Source organism: Cibotium barometz, chromosome 42 (genome assembly GCF_041138505.1).
Source record: "Cibotium barometz isolate CiBa-2024 chromosome 42, ASM4113850v1, whole genome shotgun sequence".
NCBI classification, from domain to species: domain Eukaryota; kingdom Viridiplantae; phylum Streptophyta; class Polypodiopsida; order Cyatheales; family Cibotiaceae; genus Cibotium; species Cibotium barometz.
The window spans coordinates 40,342,795-40,366,063 of NC_141087.1; the positions used below are offsets into that span (position 1 = coordinate 40,342,795).

At 44.8% G+C, this 23,269-nt stretch overlaps 1 protein-coding gene across 5 annotated transcripts in view; it reads right to left on the reverse strand.

The window, feature by feature from the left end:
- Nucleotides 1-1,036: 1,036 nt before the first annotated feature.
- Nucleotides 1,037-23,269, reverse strand: part of LOC147614473 (uncharacterized) — a 47,768-nt gene continuing 25,535 nt past the window's right edge. For 2 of the 5 annotated variants that reach the window (XM_086781012.1, XM_086781011.1), the window contains 9 exons: nt 14,392-14,496; nt 14,152-14,224; nt 13,803-14,043; nt 8,439-8,705; nt 8,215-8,345; nt 8,013-8,124; nt 7,712-7,903; nt 1,979-2,210; nt 1,037-1,878 (listed from right to left, as the gene is read on the reverse strand). In XM_086781012.1, the coding sequence (XP_086637138.1) occupies nt 1,835-1,878; nt 1,979-2,210; nt 7,712-7,903; nt 8,013-8,124; nt 8,215-8,345; nt 8,439-8,705; nt 13,803-14,043; nt 14,152-14,224; nt 14,392-14,496 (1,397 nt within the window). In that variant the 3' untranslated portion in view covers nt 1,037-1,834. Of the gene's footprint in view, nt 1,897-1,978; nt 2,211-7,711; nt 7,904-8,012; nt 8,125-8,214; nt 8,346-8,438; nt 8,706-13,802; nt 14,044-14,151; nt 14,225-14,391; nt 14,497-23,269 lie in introns of all 5 variants that reach the window. The other 3 variants (XM_086781009.1, XM_086781008.1, XM_086781010.1) reach the window with 2 other exon arrangements.

Below are 23,269 nucleotides of genomic sequence, written 5' to 3' on the forward strand. Positions count from 1 at the left end.
ACATTGGCCAAGATTTATGGATCAATCTTGGAGCATGAGCTCAGCAGATGGGCTGAGGAGCAGAGACTCAAAGCACCAGGGCATGGAATGGGCCTTCAATGCCACATGAGATTGTCTGAGTGGAGATGGGGGCTTCTCCTATCATGATAGAGGCTCTTTTCCAAAGAGTGACATATTGGCATAGATTATACAAGCTTCCACTAGATAGATGCCCTCGGCTTGCTCTAGAGTCCTTGAGACAGTTGGCACTTGATGGACACACGCAGTGTTGGTATGCATAGGGAGCACTTGGTTTGTATGCATGGCATGCATATGGGACACTTCCATCGTTTCATTACAGAATAAGGCCCCTTCCTTTGCTCTCAACCGCACAGAACTGAACAGAGTGATCACAAAGGACATTGTGACATTGCATACTCAAAGGACATGGCATTCACCCCTCCAACCGCTAGCGATGATGATGGATTTCTACAGAGACCATCTTCCTCACATGATGGAAGACCGCTTCATCATACGCTCGCACTACATGGATACACATCTCTCATTCCGGGTGCGATGTGCGATTGGACAGATCTACACCTCATCCCACCAGTTGAGAGTGGAGACAACCAAATATGGATTGAGAGTAGTTGCATAAGAGAACATGGCATGCCAACTTTGCCATACAGAGGACAGAGACTCATTATATATGCGGATACCCAGTATACTATGAGATCAAGGGGAGGTTTCATTGCCTCTTCTGAGAGGGATTTGGACCACTTCCTAGAATCATGCATTTTCTAGACCAAAGATGTCTAGGACTCTTTCTAGAGCTCTGCAAACACAAGAAATCCCTACTGCGGCCCGGATCAGCTGCACCTGCCTGAGGACCAACACCGAGAGTTCTCACAAACTTCTTTTAGACTAGAGTCCTGAGAGCAAATCCACCCACTCCCCCCCGAAAAAATAAATATATCACCCAAGTGTGTATCATGGCTCACCAAGTTATTGATGTGGCAAATGCACAACCCCTGTCAAATTACCAAGGGTTACAGAATTGGGAATGCCAGTGCTTAGTCACCGCATATATGATTAAAAAATACATCATCCACTGCTTTTAACAGCTTAGAAATACAATTTACAACCTTGTTATATTCACAGACCTTACTACAATGTGACATGCTTATGGGATATTTCCCCCATGGACAATGCCTACAGAGAACTCATGATTTATGGCTTCTCAAACTCAACAGCAGTGGTTAGCCTGGACAGCATAGTTGTAGTATTTAAGAGTTGTACACGGAAACTTTTGGCCCATTCATTGGATGAGCCAGTACAAACATAACCTGTGTATTTCATTTGGCTATGAAGAGAACATGCTGCTTTAAAACAACTTTATGGTATGTTTTACCAAGTGTACACAAACTATTGCTGGTTTCAATGAAACATGGGTCCTGTAGGTAGGTCATGCTACACTTCAAATAAAATAGCCCAGGATAATAAGGGTATTCAGAGCTCTCATGGTTTTGCTGACCATTACCTATCTTGACTGCCTGGTGGTGGTGCTCTGACATGGGCTTGAGAACTAATCTGTGCCGAATCAGTTGGTAGACCGGCCAACCTATCATGCATGTATTAAAGGCAACTACAGGCAAGTATAGAAGTCAGATATTGCACTTTACACTCGATGCTCCAACACTGTAAGCTTCCATTTGCTTGGGCAGGCAGACATATACTCTGAAAGGTCCTGTAATCTTGCTCAGAACACTGATCTGCCAGTGCATAAAATGCAAAATTCCTGTCTGAAAGCATTATGTTGGTTACAAACAAACAGCCCCACCCGCCCCCCTTGCTATCAAAATGAAATGCCACTGGACCGACAGCCCATCCACTTCCCACCTGTCCACAAAAGGCGGGCTATACATGTGATTGTCCTTCAGCTGGATGAAAAGAGGTTTCCACATTGATATGCATTATTTAGATGAGGAATGAGCAGTACCTCCTTTGAAAGATCCTGTAGCCACATTCTCAAGTAATTCCTGCAATTTCTTTGCATTCAAAGGCTTGCTGATATAGAAATCCATGCCCACAGCAATGCAGCGATCCCCATCACCTGACATCGCATGGGCAGTCATTGCAACAATAAGGGTGCTTCTACCTTTGTTGTTGGTCTTCTCCAATTCTCTGATCTTAGCAGTCGCTTCGAATCCATCACAAACAGGCATTTGAACCTGCAAAGTGTGAGATGAAAGTCTGTTTCTAGCTTTAAAGACTGAGAAAACTAAATCCCGAAACAACATGAAATACCCTACTTAACATAAAATCAAACAAACCTTTGTAGAGTAGATTCTAAAGGGAGCACACGGCTTTAAGATGATATCTTAGCATGCTGCATGCAGAAGATTCCTTGCTATCATACCAACAATACACATGCATTGAGCCCACATAACATGCCATGCTGTCAGAAGACATATCGTCCCCCAGTGCCTGCTAAATAGTTGTTGCCCAGCCTGTGTAGCTCCATGTTATTGTATGTTGTATGAAATTTGAACTCCCCACCACCTGACAATGTCTTCCGCCTCAAGGGCGACAAGCCCCACCTCCACCTCACGGAGTAAATACAAAAGCGTTAAAAGTTGTGGTATTTCACTGCTTTCCAGGTCCGCCCAAGGAATATTTTAAGCTTCTGCCAGCGATTGGGCACTCCATCGTACAGGTTCTTGTGACCCCTCGGATGCACCGCCACAGCAGCTGGCCTCCCTACAATTCGAGTGATCATTGCCTCTCCCAAGAATCCCTCTCGGAACCTTGCGATCCCACAGCTGGACAACTCCCATTTCTTGGAGCAAAGCAAGTTTTCTGGCTTACCCAAGCACTGTTTCCTCTGCAGGCAAATGGGTCACATCACACACTGCTCCCTCACTATCATTCTAGCGCACAGCAGCTTGAGTGAAAAACCATGCACTCGTCGGCTGCGGGTCCAATGTAGGAGGCATCGATCTCCCAATGCGGAGCCTGAGGTAACGATTCCCACTGCAAACTGTTACTCGCCTTTATCAAGAGGATATCCTACAGAGCTGCCAGCCCAGCCATCCACCAGGCCCCCACAATACCAACTCCCCCCAATGGCCCTTCTGAGGACCCAATTCCCTCCGGCAGTTTCCCCCTCTTCCTCATCCCCCCCCCCTCTCCCCCCTCTTCGTTCTAAAAAAAGAAACAACAAAGAACCCCGCTACCTCTCTTTCACCCTCCTCCCACACCCCCCAACCCATTGGATAACAACCATTCCAAAGCTTTTCCAACCTGGTTGTGGCGATCATCGCCTCCTCCCTGGTCTTGGCTCTTACCAGTCATGCAGCACGACACAGACTCGAGAGGAGCCACCACCTCCTTGTAGGAGCTTATGTCTAGGGGGAGGCATATGAAGAAGACGTAGTGCACTGGGTAGCCCATAATCTGAGGGGGGACTCCGCAAGACTCGGGCCCCTGAAGGCTGAAACAAAGTAGGACAACACATATATGGCCTCCACCATTCGGGGTCTCAACCATTGCTAGAAAGTGATGAATGTTGGGTATTTCGGTGTTAGTTGGTGTGAACACCCCTTATTTGAATCTTGCACACTGTCTCAACCAGGAAGTGATGAATGTTGGGTATTTTGGAGTTAGTTGGTGTGAACACCCCTTATTTGGTTTTGGTTAAAAGATAAGGCTTCATGTCTACTTGGGTGGTTCTAAACAATGAGCATCATTTGAGTTGTGCAAACTCTCTCTTAATTGCTCTCTCTCTCTCTCTCTCTCTCTCTCTCTCTCTCTCTGCGCACCAACTCGTCATGGCTTGAATCTCCATCTCTCTCTTTGCACATGCTCCACTCCTGGCACCATGAATGATAACATAGTATCAGAGCCACATTAGCTATACTTCACATGTCCTCTCTACGTTTTTTTCCACCGTCATCAATGATGTGGCTTTCTCGCTGCCGCCATCATCACAACTACGTTTTTCTCTGAGCTGTGCATTTCTCATCCAAGCTACCTATTCTCTTCGTCACCATGTACCTATCCAAGATGCACCATCATTGCCTGTGCTTACCACTCCAGTTTGCTCCCGCTCTTGCCTCCGCTGCCACCGCCACCGCCTTCGTCTACAGTCGCTGCCGGCCCACTTGCGCCAGCTTCACCCGTCAACTCTGACGCAGCACCGCCATCTATCATGCACACCCCCCCCCCCAAACCCCCCACGCGGATGGGCATTAGGGCATATTAGGGCAACATTGAAGCTTGTGGATCTTTTAAAAAAATGTGGGGCTTTTCACAAATATGGAGAGCAGCAAGGGAAGTTTCGAGAAAAAAAGTTAAATGGCATCAACTCAACCTGGCAAACAAAGCTTCGTCTTTATTAGATGAGGGACTTTATGGTCTGTGGCCAACGGCACCGACAATTTACCAGGCAACAATGAAGGAGCTGAAAAGATTCAAATCTCGCAAGACCAAAATGACAAGGCCATTACTCTCATCGAGCTTGCATTGTCCGACCATCTTGTTCACCATATGGACTTCAACGAGAGTGCCAATGAGGTATGGGACAAATTGGAAAATTTGCTAGGTTTTTTTGAAGCAAAAATTGATTGGTCTAAAAATGAGTGAAGAAGAGACCTTGAAAGAGCACTTGAGCAAACTTGGCTCCATTTTGTAACAACTCTCAAGCCTAGGAGTGAATGTTGAAGAAGAGAAGGTTGTTCTTCTATCTAGCATAGAAGAAATCCTAATTTTTCAGAGATTTTGACATTTTTGAGCATGGCCAATGTGGCATGCATAGAAATGTCATTCCCCATGATTTCGACACAACCAACGGGTGTCTGCAAGTGGGGCATACATTCCACCATACCATGCTTCTATAAAACCATCAAACTTCCAAAATTTAAATGCCAAAACCTAACATGCCATAATTCATCTGGTTGCATAGATAAAGTATCTAAAATAACTAAGAGCATGCATGATGTGGTTGTTTGTCATAGGTATCCAACCTATAAAAACCGGCAAGTCTTTTCCCGCACTCACTAATGTAATGTCTTGGCTTATGACAATAGTATCATCACTTTTTCCTGACAAAACAGCCCTAGACAACTGCTGTCCAAAACCAGCCTTAGTGGACCGATGCCCGCCATGCCCAAAAGCTTTGGTTTTGCCCTTATCCTTAAAATGCCTGATCTCCACCACAGGTACCTAAAAGATTAGCTCTTGTTTGCTCTCACTAACTCATCAAAGCTGATGGAATTGGCACCTCCTCTCATTGAGAGATTGATATATGGAAATTGAGATAGGAAGGAGGCAAAGAGTTCAAAGTGGTTGAGACCAACTGCCTGACTAGTATAACCTCATCAATATTCAACAATCGCTCTCTCAAATCCTTGACTTTGGTGAGATACTCAATCATGGAATCATCCTCATGGACAAAATATCCAGCTCTCTTCATGTACATGACTCGAGCCTCATCCCATGCATTCTTGGCTGTCCTACGTGACTGAATGTGCGGATGCTAGACCTTTTCACTGACAAGGCTATCAAACAAAGACATTGCATGTGAATCCCAAGAATCCCACCTCCTTTGATCTGCATTAGTAGGAGGCATTGCAGCTTTGGCAAAAACTATTTCCGAAAGAGTTGATGCACTTTATGATCATAAAACCTGCAGAGAGAGATACTGAAAAACAAACTCACAAAAAGATTCGGAAATTTTTACCCGAAAATGAGCTTGAAGCTCCTGAATGTATGGATCACAAGGACAAATAGTTGCAGGCTCTGATTTGCTGCTCACTGATGCTGATGTGGCAATGCAGATGGCCACTACTCCTCCCTCTACCCATGGCAGCTCCTCTCACTCCCCCATGGCTCCTCCCTGGCGACCCACCTGCAGAGATAAATCTTGCAATACGGAAGGCAACACTGCAATGTGGGTGTTGCTACTGTGTGGCGGAGGATACAAAACAGGCGACACTCTTTAGGCAACAGGAGGCAGTTGTTCTGACTGTTCTAGCTGGCAACTGGGCACTGCAAAGGCGGAAGAGCGAGGCGACTGAGCACTGCAGAGATGGAGCAAGGGTGGCGAATGGGTGCTACAGAAGGTATGTGAATAGGCGGCACTCTCTCCAGTCCCACACAGCTAAGCTGTGTGGCAAGCAGGGACAGGCAGAGAGACAACAAAGACACCCGCAGCAACATGCAAAGTGATCGAGCCAACAGCTGCAACACCCTGAACCAAGGCCTCTAACCTTTTGCTCTGATACCACTTGTTGGGAATCCCACGTGAGAGAGAGAGAGAGCTCACCACTTTGATCCACTGGCAGAGAAAGAAGATGGCGCACAAAGATGGCAAACACAGAAATAGAGTTGAGTGTGTATGGTTGAAAAGGTTGTTGGCAGACTTGTATATGTCAACAGTATGCTACACCCATACTCACATATAGTCAGAAAGAAAGAAAGAAAGATTTATTAACGTCTTCTAAAGGCCAAAAAACGGCCTATGAGACAAAACCTGTGTACATCATCATCATATCTCAATAGACATCAAATGGATACAAGAATCCCGTGTTCCATGCACGGGCAAAGTGCATTGAGGTACACTATCATTATGTGAGAGAGCGGCTACATGCAAGTGACATCAGCCTTATCTTTTGTCCGTCTCAGGATAACCTGGTAGAAGCGTTCACAAAGGTGCTTCCACCACAAGAAAAGTTTGAAGCTTTCCGCAAACCTTAGGGCTTACTTCCTATACTCTCTGTACATCCACATTACCACTAAGGGGGGATTTGTGCAAGACGCACATTTAGTAGTAGTATGTAGGGTTTCACCCCTGCTATGGTGGTTGGCAACTAGCCCTGGTCGGCAACTAGCCCCCGGCCACCCACCAGCAATCGCAAGCCAAGTGCCAACTGCAGGGCTCCTGTGGGCCAATAGCCAAAGAAAAAGTGTCACCTTCGGCGGCCAGAAGCTGCTCCGCTGCTAGAAGTCCTCGATGAAGGCGGAAGGCACACCCTGGGCCTCTCAATGTGGTTGTGGGCAGCAGAGGTGTCATCGATGGACTCCAGTAAAATTTGTCTACCCAGACAGGCATTGTAATATATCATTCACACCCTGAGAGGGTGCTTCAAGCGCTCAACTGGCAAGTCGGAGCGCATGCGGCAGAGTCTTCCTTTTGTTGGAGCGCACAATCAATGACACAATTCAAGCATCCACATGGGAGTCGCTTTTGAGGTTGTATATGGTCATCTCCTGGTAACTCTAATGACTAAAGATGTGAAGTCTTCTGTAGGCCCAGAAGGCACGACAGCAGCAGGTACGGGCAACAGACAGATAGGAATAATGTCACTATTAATGAAGGGGATTAGGTCTAGCAGCATCGCCACATAAAAAGAAAAGTACACTCAAGATTATCAGAAGCTCGGTCTTCCTCTTTCTGCTCGAGTTACTGATTATTTGCACAGACAACTAGTGTTCCATGCAAGAAATGTTGCAGAATAATATAGTTCGTATTGTCTCAAAGATGACCCTATCCACATGTGTCTCAAGTGGTTTGTTACAATACAAAGGAGCCATTGCCTTTGTGTGCCAGTGGTTTTAAGTGGATAAATTGTGTGCCTTTATTTCAAGAGTTAATCGCATTAATAGTCATGTGTGAGACCTCCAAATTTGTTACATTTTAAGCAGACGAGTGCATTACAGGGAGGCAACTCACATCCATTAAAATGAGGTCAAATGCTTCCTTGGTAGACTGCTCCACAGCTTCTGCTCCATTTTGAACCAGGACAAAAGTATGCCCCCATTTTTGTAGCAGCATTACAGCCACCCGTTGATTTACAATGTTATCCTCTGCAACTAATATATGTAGACTTTTACCAGGGCTTTCACCCCCCTTTAGCACCTTACCCTACATATCCAACAAACAAGACACTTGATAAAAAGGTTTATCACAACATCAAATTGGCATTAAGCACACGAATTGCAATACCACAAGGCCCAACCAACAGCATGCTTACCTCCAAGACAGATAATTTATCTTGGGTACCAAGAGTTGACTGTAATAGCCTCACAAGTAAGGAACGCTTGATGGGCTTTGATGTGTGACAGCTTACACCAAGCTCCCTGCACCTACAAGAAAGCTTCCCCATATATCATTAGAATCAAAGAGAGACCAAGCTCAAAAAATCTTGATAAGCAAACATGCAGCTTTTACTGTACCTGGTTGCATCTGTGCGATTGACAGAAGTTAGCATGATAACAGAAGTAACACTTTCTGAAGTATGTAGTTGATTATGAACCAACAATGCATGAGTTCCCTTTCGGCTTGCACCCGGCTGATCTGCCTGTACCTGACTAGGTGAAGGAAATTTTTACAATTCTCTGTTAGGAATGATCTATAGAAATGATGAAGCTTTCTCAACACAGGAAAAAGCCATGTTTACCAGATCCTCATTTTGGGTCAGCAATTCTTCAGAAGAGGGTTCCACACAGATCCCCCTTAGACTTGGAAGGGGTGCAGCTGAACCAGAATATCTTGCCAGAAGGTTGGGCCTTGCACGAAGGAAGTGAACCAGCTCAGATGCATCTGTTCCATCCAACCACATGTCCAACAACACCACGTTGTACTGCCAACCAGACTCAACTGCTGTTTGCAGCGCTGATTCAGCAGCTTCCACACTCCCCACACCATTTGCTACCATCCCCCAGCTCTGAAAAGTTGAATGCAGTCACTATTCAGAAATAAGCCTTAATCTTATGACTTTAACACATTCTTAGCTTCATTTATATGTAAAAGTTAACTTTAATCTTTTAAATTTCTACTGTAACTAGAATCACATCCCCACTGGCGTGTTGCCTGGAGTTACAGTAGAGATCCGGGTTTCAATACCCGCAGTCTACACACATATATGTGGCACACTAATCGAGCGCATACTTGCACCCACACACACACGTTTTTTAATGTGAAACCACTACTTCATTAATAAAAGTAACATACATTCATAGCTGTCAGAGTGGGACAGCTATGAGAAAGATCAGAAACAGTGGGAAGACACTTCGAGCTACGGAAAAGAGAGCTCTCCAAGATCAAAAGAATCTCTAAGAGACTGGTAAAGTGATGTACAGAAGAAGGAAAAACGGTTGACATGAACAACAAAAAAAAAAAAGCAGCTCATTCCGAACATGGTAGATAGTCCAGAGTGCCCAGAATCTCATCCAATCCAGAAAGACTACATAACCAGGCAATGGTGGAGAGAGTCAACCAAAAAGTCAAAACTGCCTCCCAAAAAGTCTGCCTGGAAATCATGCCTGTAGGTGCCCTGACAATTTGTCCAGCAGGGCTCAAGAGTGGGAGCAGTACCACAGAAGATGGGGCACTATCCCACGTGGGTGAGAGCATCGCCTACATGAGGCTAAAACAATGTGTATGTGCCAAAAGAATCCCCAACAGAAAAACATCCATAAAACATCTCCATAGAAACAATCGTTGCGGAAATTTGCTCTTCCATATCCGTCCCAATGCCGCTTTCCACCAAGGCAAGGATTTAGACATCCTCGATAGTGTTGGAAATCATGGATCTAGGGCTAGGCTAGCCTAAGGAGGCTCAAACATAATGCTAAACATGATTATAAACAAATGACAAAAGCAATACAAAGCAACACAAGATGCACTTACTTGACCAAGAGATTGTGTACTTGAGAATGAATTGTTGTTTTTCATTACATTGAAATGACCCTTTATATAGGTCCAAGTACCATATGGGCTTTGCCTTTGCATGTGGGATAACTCCTAGCCTTCACCACATTCATCCACATCCCTTTGACCTTGTCTATGATATGACATAGATCACTTTTTCTAACACCCTTCCTTGATCATGGCATATCATAATGCCCTTCCTTGCTTCTAACATTACATGAAAGAAAAAGCTTAACTCATAAGGAGTATAGCTCTACAGTACATAAAAGAAATTAGCATCGCTCATAGGGAGCATAGCTTCTACATTGCGAAAAGAAAATGACATGACATGAAAAACATTCCTACATGAAAACATTCCTCTCCCATACCCCATCATCATCATAGCATCATCATCATCATATCCATGGGCATCATCATCATCATTTGTTGGTCATGGAGACCCAACTCCCCATCAATCCCCCCTTGAGGGCTACATGGCCTACTGAGAGATATTGTGAGCATCATAAAAACACATAACCTACATCATCGGTGGTTAGAGGTGTCCATACATAAACATTTGGGTAAGAGAGGGCATAATTCATTCGTCATTATGACATGTGAGTCATGACATAATAATCAACATAGACAGCATCTTGTTCATCTTCATTGACATCTTCGTCTTTGTCTCCATCCATTTTTGCATCTCTGTCTGCATCTTCATCTGCATCGTCATTCTGCATAGCATCTTCTTCGTCCTGACATTGCTCATAGACTGTGCGTGCATTCCCATCCTTGAGGCATCGGCATAATGCAGAGAATTTTCCAAATAAGAGGTAAAAGAACATCCTTCCTTAAGTGCCATAGGAAGAACCTCTTAAAGGTTTTTTTAAACCTTAGTCTCAAAAAAATAAAAGAGAATCTTTTATTTCAAATGCAAAAACGGCCAGCTTTTATTTCACCGGCGCTGCGCGTTGATTTCGAATCTGTCAGGAGCTCCACGCTGATTTCGGATCTGGTCAACTGCGCTTCGCTTGCTTCGCTTGCTTCGCTTCAAGCACTCCCTCTTCCGGCTGATTGTATCTGCAACTTCTGGCGCATTCGTTGCTGGGTGCTGATCATCACTTACCTCGCTGGCACCACTTCTGTGCTTGCGGGTGTGTTTGCTGAAGTATTTCAGCTGCTCTAATGTGCATATGCCCAAGGTTTCTGTGAGGAGCAAAAAGAGCCAGTTGATGCTGCGTTTCTTGGCGCTCACAACGGGCCAGACATGGTCGCTTTGGAGGCAGATTTGGCAAGTCAGGAGCTGTGGTGTAGTCCAGTGTCTGGGCGCCCGGTCATGCCAGAAAATAGCTGCTCAGACGATAAAAGGCCGATTGAAGATCCACGTCCACCATGTGATCACCACACTTTTTTGCAGCTTACTTCACCGTAGACTCTTGAGATGCCATTGCCTATCATCCAATCGAGTGTTTGCACAACGGCCCGCCTATCTCTGGACCATGGGTATGGTGATGCTAATGATGTGAAAAATACTAAGCTAAGCTAAGAGAGATAGACCTAAGCTATTGGAGAGACCTAATCTTGAATAGAGAAAAATGCTCTCTACTAATGCAAGAGGAAAACAATGGAGACCCTAAATGAAGACTAATGCAATCTTGTTAAGTAACGCTTCACTTATGGGCATCACTTCACAAGAGAAATAACCCTAATGCAAAGCTCTAAAACTAAGTAAGGTCTTAATCACCTCGTAATCCTAGACCCACCATTAATCTAAACACTAACCTAAGCTAAGCCATAGCCTGCCAGGCTCTGATACCATGTTGGAAATCATGGATCTAGGGCTAGGCTAGCCTAAGGAGGCTCAAACATAATGCTAAACATGATTATAAACAAATGACAAAAGCAATACAAAGCAACACAAGATGCACTTACTTGACCAAGAGATTGTGTACTTGAGAATGAATTGTTGTTTTTCATTACATTGAAATGACCCTTTATATAGGTCCAAGTACCATATGGGCTTTGCCTTTGCATGTGGGATAACTCCTAGCCTTCACCACATTCATCCACATCCCTTTGACCTTGTCTATGATATGACATAGATCACTTTTTCTAAAAGATAGATGATTCGCATGCACATGAATCTTTGGGGGGGGGGGGGGGGGGAAAACGAGCTTGTTTGCCTTAGAAACTCTGAGCTAATGAAAAGGAAGAGGTGTATATCCAGGGAGTTGCCTATTAAAAAGCCAGTCTCTGAGTCAAGCTTCTTCTTGAAGTACAGGCACTGGCTGCAATGGTTGCATTATCTCCATAACGACCCTCCAAATCGACCTATGATGCAACACCAAATGACAATGTCTGACTGCTTGAGGAAATGAAAACACCATACCATGCTCATCAATAGCATCCCATATGTGGCGAATTCCAAGCACGGAAAGATTATAGGCCTTCCTTCATTGGGATAATGCAAGAGGCACTTCAAACACCCTACTCCAATGAATGCTCTCCATAGTCAAAGAGTTTCCCTGGTTTGGGGGGTCGGCTGGACCAATGTAGGTGGTGTAACAAAGCTTTTCAGTCTTGAATGAGGGTAGTAGCATAGGGAGAACCCGTGATTTTGCCATTAAAATGTCCAAAAAACTATAACATCATAACGGGTGACCCAAAGTCCATATGCTTCTGTACGCGTGGAGACACACACATGCGAGCCCATGGCTTTGTTTGTGCCACAAAATCAAGTAGAAATATCACTTTCCTCGCGAGGACATGATAATGGGTATTGAGAATATTAAGTCCACCATGCATCTTAGGCAAGCAAACCAATTCTCGCTTCATCAGAAGAAGGGCTTTTCTATCCGCTTTTGTTTTCCACAGGCATTCCAAGGCTTTAGACACGAAAAGGTCAATCTGTCTTGTCTGTGAGACCAAGGCAGCAAAAGGAGATAGAATTGCACATACTCCATGATTATAGATTGCGATGTACATGCAATGGCCATGTAGACAGCTTCCGATATTCGATGTAGTTTATGCATCACCCACTTGGTCTCTTCTTTGAGGAAGATATCCCATCCAATGGGATATCCAAGATGTCTAACTATCTGATTAGGTGGCATAATTTGTCCTAGCCAAACTAATCTATTATGCCAATCATAGATTGTCAGCGATAACAGCTTTGATTTTGCGAAGTACATTCAGCCCAGCAACCAACCCATAAAGTGACAAAGCTTGCATGAGAACCCTCACATCAGGCACTGTGTTCCAAGGAAAAAAGAAAGAATCATCGACATAGGCTTGAGCCACAAACACGTTTCCGTCCCCCGTGGAAATATAATGTAGCAGGCCATCCTGTGAGACAGCGTATCCATGCACAAGAGCAATGGCATATAGCAGGGCACTGAGCATAGTTACGGGAAACGTACGTTTCAGGAGAAAAAACAGCAGAAACGCCGTTTCGGGGCAGTTTCAGGACAGAAACGCTGTTTCTGGGGGGAACGTTTCCCCTGGGGGGAAACGGCGCGTTTCCCCGTTTCAGACCTGTCCGAAATGTTTCCCCGGAGGGGCCGGAGGGGAAACGGGCCGTTTCAGCCTGCGAACCCTGATATACCTGTTTTTTTTCTGCGCAACCCGCCATTCTGCCGCCGCCTGTTCGCCGCTCCTCCCTTGCTTGCTTGCTGCCCGGTTTGTGTCCTCCATACTGCCCAAGGCTCAAGTCTTCTCCTCCCGAGTGCCCAAGGCTCGCCGCTCAAGCCTCAAGTGCCCTCAGCCGACGTGGCGTTTCCCCGTTTCAGCCCTTTCAAAAAATCCCGAAACGTTTCCGTTTCGCCCGTTGCCGTTTCCCGAAACGTTTCCGTTTCCCGTAACTATGGCACTGAGAGGACAGCCCTATCTGTGCGCCCCTTCCCGCCCCCCCCCCCAACACACACACACACACACACACACATTTCTCTCCAAAAGGAGAAAAATATAAATTGTCATAAAACTAGGATTTTGTGATCTTCATGATGAAAGTTATCCTTAAAGCACAATGGCCCCCTCCCCAATGATGGCCCTTTTTGCTTCTAGGGTTAGAGATAAAAAGATCCATAATAACAGATTTAGAACCAAATTTCTCCAAGATGGCAGTGGCAATCACCTTCAGTAAGTCTACCAGCATTCCTTGGCTGGTCTGATTATCATCTACAACAAGTGCAAGGGCATCCTTAAATAGACGAACTTTCGAAGTGCCAGCAGATGGGGGTATATGGAAGCTGGCCGTGAACCAAAAAGTACTTCCTTGGTCCTCCATTCCATCACTTTCTACCCACATCTTTCCACCCATTGCAGCAGCGAGCTTTGATGAAATAACCAGGCCCAACCCCGTTCCTCCATAAACTCTGCAGCAACCACAGCATGTTTCAGTCTTTAATAAAAAGCAGGGTTATGTAAACAAAAAACTGGACTATCAAGGGCATGTTACTGTAAGTATCTAAAAAGCATGTTACCTCTGTGTAGAAGAATCTACTTGGGAGAAAGCTTGAAACAATAATGATTGTTTGCCCTCAGGAATACCCAGCCCTGCAAAAGCAAGTTGGAGCATGTTAGAGGCCAGAGTAGAATGGGGATGGGAACCACAATTTTGACATTTCAAGACTTTTGAGGTTAAAGATAACTGTAGCCTACCAGTATCTCTGACGGCAAAAAGAATTCAAGACTTTTAAGATTAAAGACTACATATGGCCTACCAGTATCTCTGACGGCAAAAAGAAGCTCAACAACATCCACAGTTTTGCTTTTAATTGACACAGAAACAACCACCTCCCCTTTCTTCGTAAACTTTATGCCGTTACCTGCAAACAAAATAGTCCTTGTCAAGGGTCTTTGCATCTCTGAAGCTCAAAGCAGCCACCCTGAAGCTGTCAGAAATTTGAGCAGCAGGAAAGGAGAGGTGCCACACCCTTCCTAAAACACCAAAAACAAAATCCAAAACACCAAGAGAAGGGTTCACCATAGGCCTGCCTTTGGGTATTCTTTTTCCTACGTGATTGGTTTGGATGTTGTTTACTATTTTTTGCCCCAAAAATCATTTTATTTTATAGATTTATGAAACTGCAATCAATAATCTACACACTTAAAGATCTTTTCACCTTCTTCGAAAACCACCACTACTTGAACATACAGAAAAAATTTCTTATATTTTTTGTAATATCTAATAATGAAAATGAAACATCATCCACCCACTTGAGTGGGCCCCGGGTGTGTACGAAAAAAAAATGAAACATCATAATTAAACTACAATACATTGACATGTAATACATAATACAAAGTTTCAATTATACATGTTATATTGAAATGATTTATTATATTTTCATGTATTATTAAAATATCAATAATCGAATATGATTTTAGTACTACAATACAGTATAGTAATTTTGGACTATATATACCTAGATGAATCCAAGAACATATCCAAATTCACCTTATAAGAAAGTGCAATTTATAACCTCATGGAAGTCATCCACAAGACAAAACCATCAACTCCATCATGCATAGTATGGACTAAATACTATGACATCTGTTGGGGTAAAGGCGTTATGCCCACCCTTATAGTGTGTACAAGCCCATAAGTTATAGTACATAGTACACTTAGTACTTTTAATGTACTAAGTGCACTATGTGTACTAGTGCAATATACATGTGTGATAGGGGAGTCACACACTCATGCCTCATGAGTTGACTTATCCCCACAACTCTCTCTCTCTCTCTCTCTCTCTCCCTTGCTTCTCTGTGTATGTCTCCCATGAATGAACTCTAACCCTAATTCAGTTTCTCCCATCAACTGGTATCAGAGCTAGTTATTTTTCTAGGGTTTTGTCGCTGCAGAGAACAGGCGCGTGCTGCATCAGAACTTGTCGCTGGTCGCCCTTGTGCAGCGCTGGTTACTGGTCGACTGTGTGACCAGTCGCAGGCAGGTGGGTTGAGAGAGCAGCCAGCAGCGTGGACTGCCCCAGCTGCCCAGCAGCCAAGCGAGGGCTGCCCAGCAGCCAGGCGGGCTGCCCACTGGCGCTAAGCGAAGACATCAGCAGCCAGGCGAAGCGTGAGCGAGCGCTGGGCGTAGATGCGCCGTTGTTGGGGTAAAGGCGTTATGCCCACCCTTATAGTGTGTACAAGCCCATAAGTTATAGTACATAGTACACTTAGTACTTTTAATGTACTAAGTGCACTATGTGTACTAGTGCAATATACATGTGTGATAGGGGAGTCACACACTCATGCCTCATGAGTTGACTTATCCCCACAACTCTCTCTCTCTCTCTCTCTCTCTCTCTCCCTTGCTTCTCTGTGTATGTCTCCCATGAATGAACTCTAACCCTAATTCTGTTTTCTCCCCATCAACTGGTATCAGAGCTAGTTATTTTTCTAGGGTTTTGTCGCTGCAGAGAACAGGCGCGTGCTGCATCAGAACTTGTCGCTGGTCGCCCTTGTGCAGCGCTGGTTACTGATCGACTGTGTGACCAGTCGCAGGCAGGTGGGTTGAGAGAGCAGCCAGCAGCGTGGACTGCCCCAGCTGCCCAGCAGCCAAGCGAGGGCTGCCCAGCAGCCAGGCGGGCTGCCCACTGGCGCTAAGCGAAGACATCAGCAGCCAGGCGAAGCGTGAGCGAGCGCTGGGCGTAGATGCGCTAGGCGAAAGCAACACAGGCGAAGGCGGAGGTCGAGTGTGAGCAGTCGAGCGAATACGTCAGGCGAACGTGAAGCGAAGGCTATCACGTCATCTGCAGTTCAGCACTACTAGGCGAAGCAAAGTTGGCGCTCAGCAGCGAGTAAACCAGGCGAAGCGGGTGGCCCTTCAGCGTGAGTAGGAGGTGGCACTCAACAGGCGAACACGCCTATGACATACCCGTAGCGCGAAGAGGAGTCGGGTCAGCGTTTTTTTTTGGTGCTGCGCTCCATTGCAGCTCGCCATCACCTTTTGATCTCCCACTAGTGAAGCGGCCGATTCTTGCATCAAATGATTCTTGCTACAAGCAACCATCTTCTTCTGGCCGCTCTGCACTCCTTTGCAATCACGCAGGCCCTCAAGGTTCTCACCACTTGAGCACCTGGATCATATTGCCCATTTCTGCACAACAGCAGCAAAAATTCATCAAACACAATTTTCCTGCAACAAAAAGAAAAATCAGAAAATTACAAGGTATTTTTCTCAATTTTTTTTTGGGATTTGCAATTGAGCAAGTACAATCAACAATTGAGCAGGTACAGGTGCCCAATTGCTCAATTTTTGAGCAAAATTGGCAAAATTGGGTGACATTGGTCACAATCAGGTTCAATTTGCAGGAAATTGGATGTCGAAATTTGGGGCTTTTGATGTAATTGTGCAATTAAGCACTCATACATGCTGTATGATGTGAAAAATCGCACATTTGGGCAAAATTGCAGCAGATTGCAGTGCAAATCAAGGGGCTTCTGTGCCGATTTGGTTGATTTGCATGCAGGCAATCGCATTTGATGCTGTGGATAATGTGTTGATGCCTTACAAGCACTCAATGTGCCTGTAAATCAAGGGGCATTCATGTATTGGATGTATATGTGGCCAGGGGGAAGCATCGTGAACACTCTGGATGCCTTCATGTGCGTCAATGTACCATGTATGATCAGCAATTGATCTTAAATCAAGGGGCTTTTCAAGTTCGTATGCTTGTTGAGCTTGGCAAAGCAGCAGGCAAGACATTTATGCCTTGAATCCTCAAAAATCAGCTTGCAGTCAAGGGGCTTTTGCCCAATTTCTATTCGGGACTGTTTTATGCAGTGTACGGGACTGTAAAAGTCTGATTTTTACTCGTTTGGACAGCCAGGAGAGCATTTATTGCTATTGTACCTGCTGGTACAGATTTGGCACAGCTTTGTGCAAGTTTTGGCATGGCTGTACACTGTTTTGAGTGACCAAAAGGTTCAATTTTAGCTGCTGTACTTGCCGGGACAGGTTTGGTACATCATTGGTGAGCACTTGGTACTGCTGTACAGTACTTTGGAAGGGCAAAAGAGCACATTTGAGGTGCTGTCCAAAATCTGCAGCAACCAGATTTTGGTGTTTTCATCACATAAAGTGGGAGAAAAGTTGCATTCTTGCTTCCGCAGTGGGAGATAAAGCTTGGGAGAAAAACTGTGAGCACTTTGTGTGCTTTTGGTGCAGTGTTTGCACATTTGCAGGGAGTCAGGCATTAAAGGTTGCATATTGCTATGGCAACCACAGGTGAGAGCTCTTCATTGCTTCACATCAAGAAGCTTGAAGGCTCGCATAATTATGATATTTGGCAAACCCAGTGCTACAATGTGTTGCTCCAGAAAAAGCAGCACAAGCCTATCAAAGAAAGGGGTGTGATGCCCGCTTCTCTTACAGCTGAAGAGTGGGAAGATATGGATGAGCTGGCAAGATCTACTATCATGTTGTCTGTGTCAGACTCATTACTTTTCAGCATTCGTGAAGAGAAGACAGCTTGGGGAATGTGGCAGAGATTGCAGGACTTGTATGCCCAACAAAGTGCCTCAAGCAAAGTGTATTGGTTGAAGAAACTCATAGGTCTTCAGATGAAGGAAGGGGCATCTATGACAGCCCATCTCAATGAGTTTAATGGTGTTGTCAGCCAGGTCATTAATCAAAAGTTGGCAATGGACGATGAGTTCAAAGCCACTTTTTTGTTATGCACTTTGCCAGAGAGTTGGGACACATTCAGGACAGCCACTAGCAATTCGCATGCTATGCTGTCATATGCAGATGTTGAGGGTGCTCTTCTTCAAGAAGAGATGAACAGGAAAAACAACTCTGTTGGAAAGTCCAATGCAATGAATGCACGTGGGAGATCCCAGCAAAGGGGGAAAAGCCAAGAAAGGGGAAGGAGCAAGTCTCGCTCCAAAAAGGATTTGGAATGCCATTATTGTGGCAAGAAGGGACACATTAAAAAGCAATGCTACAAATGGAAAAATGATCAAAAGGAAAAGGGAAAAGGCAAAGACAAAGACAAGGATGAAGCCAAAGATGTAAAGCCAAAGGGCAAAAGTGGAGTCAAGATAGAAGAAATCAATGTGTCACATGCAGGTGGCAGTGAGGATGAGGTCCTATTTACTTCTTCACTTGATGCCCATTCACTTCTTACAGGTGGTCATGGTATGCACTCATGGATCATTGATTCAGGTGCCTCCTTTCATGTCACAGGTTGCAGAGACTTGTTTGTCAGGTACACTGCTGGCAATGAAGGAGTGGTTTATTTGGGTGATAACCATGCATGCAAGATACTTGGCAGAGGTGATGTAAGACTTGTATTTTCAGATGGCTCACAGCTTATGCTCCATGATGTCAGGCATGTGCCTGAGATCAAAAAGAATCTGCTTTCTACTGGACAGCTTGATGATGCTGATTATGTTACCACATTTGGTAGTGGAAAGTGGAAAATTAGTAAGGGCTCACTGGTTGTTGCCAGAGGCTCTAAGGTGGACACTCTTTACTTTATGCATGCAGGTGTTTGTCACCATGCTAATGTAAATGCAACCGAGCTGCCGGAAATTTCTATGTGGCATAGCCGGTTGGGACACATGAGTGTCAAGGGAATGGAGCAATTGTCTCGTTTGGGTTACTTGCCTTCTCTAAAGTTTTCAAGTTTTCAGTTTTGTGAGCATTGTATATATGGTAGGCAACTACAGTGCCCCCACAAGAAAGCTCTTGGACAGAAAGATGCTCAGTTAGAGCTTGTGCATACAGATGTATGTGAGATGCCTCAGCTTTCTTTGGGAGGGGCAAAATATTGTGTGTCTTTTATTGATGATGCCACACGCAAGGTGTGGGTCTATCCTCTTCGCTTGAAGAGTGATACATTCTCAGTGTTTAAGAGGTTTGTTGCTCTTGTTGAGAATCAAACTGGCAAAACACTGAAGGCTTTGCGTTCCGACAATGGTGGAGAGTATACGTCCAAACAGTTTTAGGACTTTTGTGATGCTAAAGGCATCAAGAGGGAGCTCTCTACTCCTTATGATCCTCCACAAAACGGGACAGCAGAGAGGATGAACAGGACCATTCAGGAGAAGGTCCGTTCTATGTTGTCACATGCTGCATTACCTCATGGTTTTTGGGCTGAAGCTGTTATGACAGCCGTTCACCTTATAAACAGGTCACCTAACACGAGGCTTGGTGGAAAAGTGCCAGAGGAAGTATGGACAGGGAAGCCTCCGTCATACAAGCACTTGAGAGTGTTTGGTTGCGTTGCGTACGTGCACATACGCAAGGAAATGCGCACCAAACTTGATCCTAAGTCTCACAAATGCATATTCCTAGGATATGGTGACAGAGGTGAAATGGGGTATAGACTTTGGGATCCCATGAATAGAAAGATCATACGCAGCAATGATGTCATTTTTGATGAAACATGCATGTATAAGGAGCCTGCAAGGCAACAGGAGCCTGGCAGAGTCATCTTTGATGATGATGGACATCATGGACAACAACAAAGGGCTGTAAATCAGCCATTACAGCAGGAAAACCAACCCTTAAATGGTGCTGAAAATGGTCCAAATGGACAGCCAGAGATGGCAGAAGATATCCCTATGGATATACCACAGTTAGAGGAGATACCGGGCATTATATTTCAGCCTTATGGCATGGAACAGGAGCCACCAATAGGTGATATGCAGGCTGGACAGCAACCTGCAAATGATGGTCATTGGGTACGGAGGTCCACTAGACCCTCCAGAGCCCCTGACAGGTTTGTTCCAGGGGTTGACTACTTGATGCTCACTGACTGTGGGGAGCCCTCATGTTATAAAGAGGCTTTACAGAGGGCAGACAAAGCTCTATGGGAGCGTGCCATGAAGTCAGAGATGGATTCTCTGCACAAAAATGGAACATGGAAGTTGGTGCATTTGCCTGCATGCAAGAAGGTTTTGCCATGCAAGTGGGTATACAGGCTCAAAGTTGCATCAGATGCAAAGCCAAGATACAAAGCCAGGTTAGTGGCTAAGGGCTTTAAGCAGGAATACGGTGTGGACTTTGATGAGATCTTCTCTCCAGTGGTCAAAATGACCACACTTAGAGCTGTGTTGGCTTTGGTTGCACATGATGATCTGGACTTGATTCAGATGGATGTGAAGACTGCTTTTCTTCACGGTGATCTCCATGAGGAGATATATATGCAGCAGCCAGAGGGTTATGCAGTGAGTGGAAAGGAGAAGCTTGTATGCAAGCTGAAAAAGAGTCTTTATGGGCTCAAACAGGCACCAAGAGAATGGTATCATAAATTTGATACATTCATGAAATCCCAGAAATTCAGGAGAAGTGACATAGATCACTGCTTGTACACCAAGAAAGCTTTGGATGGCAGTCTATTGATCCTCATCTTGTATGTTGATGATATGTTGATTGCCGGGAAATCTCGTAAAGAGATGGATGCCTTGAAGAAGAGGCTGCATGAAACCTTTGATATGAAGGATTTGGGTGATGCAAATCACATTTTGGGTATGCGGATACTTCGGGACAGAAATCAGCATGTGTTGTATTTGTCTCAGAAGGAATACATTGGCAAAGTCTTGCAGAGGTTCAATATGGACGGGGGGAAGAAAGCTAGTACTCCTTTGCCTCCATATGTGAAACTCAGTGCTATGGACAGCCCACAGTCGGATAGAGACAGGGCTGATATGGCCAAGATTCCGTATGCTTCAGCTTGTGGCAGTCTCATGTATGCCATGGTTGCTACTAGGCCAGACATTGCATTTGCAGTGGGAGTGGTTTCTAGATACATGGCCAACCCTGGCAAGAAGCATTGGGAAGCAGTGAAAGGTGTCATGAGATACCTGAAGGGCACACAGGATATGTGCATTTGCTTTGGCAAACAGGATGCATTAGTGCATGGTTACACGGATTCGGATTATGCCGGTCATCCAGATAACCGGAAGTCTACTACCGGTTATGTATTTACATTCACAGGAGGTGCTGTGTCATGGATATCCAGGATGCAGAAGTGCACAGCCTTATCTACTACAGAGGCCGAGTATATTGCAGCCACAAAGGCTTGCAAGGAGGCATTATGGCTATCTCGGTTAGTGGTTGATTTGGGCTATACAGGGGATATTCCATTGTTGCATTGTGACAGTCAGAGTGCCATCCAGTTGGCAAAGAACCCTGTCTTTCATGCAAAGACGAAGCATGTGGATGTGAAGTATCACTTCATCAGAGAGGTGATAGAGAACAAGCAAATTCAGCTTGTTAAGATTCATACGGATGACAACCCGGCTGATCTGCTGACGAAGAGTTTGCCTCCGGAGCGGTTTGCTCATTGCAGACACTTGATGGGCATTGGATGAGGCCAGTTTCAGCCTTGATATGGCCTTGTATATTATTGCTGATTTTTTCTTTTCCTTTACTTAAGGGCACTTTGCCTTTAAGTGGGAGGTTGTTGGGGTAAAGGCGTTATGCCCACCCTTATAGTGTGTACAAGCCCATAAGTTATAGTACATAGTACACTTAGTACTTTTAATGTACTAAGTGCACTATGTGTACTAGTGCAATATACATGTGTGATAGGGGAGTCACACACTCATGCCTCATGAGTTGACTTATCCCCACAACTCTCTCTCTCTCTCTCTCTCTCTCCCTTGCTTCTCTGTGTATGTCTCCCATGAATGAACTCTAACCCTAATTCTGTTTTCTCCCCATCAACATCCCCACTAACATCATCAGTGCCCAATAGTGGGTGTAGAACTTGGTATCAATATATGCTCCCACACCCCCCATGCGCACACACACTCACATTCATACAAAGGTCTGTTTCTGTCAGAGCTCCGAAGATGCAAGGCAGACTCAGCCATAATGAAGCCTAGCACTAAGGATCATAACAAATGGAAAGAATTATTACAACAAAAAGGTAGTTGATAGGGCATATGCACCACTAAAGATAGAAAGGTAGTTGATAGGGCATATGCGCCAATTATTATGATGTACAACATATTATTACAACAAAAAGGTAGTTGATAGGGCATATGCACCAATTATCATGATGTACAACATATTACTATTATTATTATAGCATTGGCAAGTTTGATATAACTCTCGCATTCTAGAGAAGAAGAAAAACAAAATAACATTAAGCTTAGAGTGCCCCCTCGTTCAGCAGTTGGAGGAGGAAAGCACGAAGACAATCTAGAAGAAAGCCAAGACCTTGTCCACCTTCAAGATGGATCAAGAAGAAGAAGGAATCTATCGTCTGCTCCCGATGGATAATTGCCAACAAGTAAAGACAAATTCCAAGAAGGCAGCAGTTCTAGATCCCGGTGCAGAAGACCCTCCAAGAGGTGACGGGAAGTTCTAGAAGAAAGATCCAACATTGTTGAGACGACTTGCCCAAAAGCAACGGTAGCCCCGTCATCAAGATAAGCAAGAGGGGATGTGTAAAGTCCCCAAGCTACTAGACCGGAGTGCCATGCCAGGCAATCACAAGTTCCTAAGCAAACTTTTTGCCCCAAATACAAGACTACAAAAAGTGTTTGGAGTGTCCTGATGATACTTGCAATGCAAATCCCTGCACATTCACTGCACAAATATCCAAACAACACCTCTAGAACGAAAAGCACCAAATTTATGTG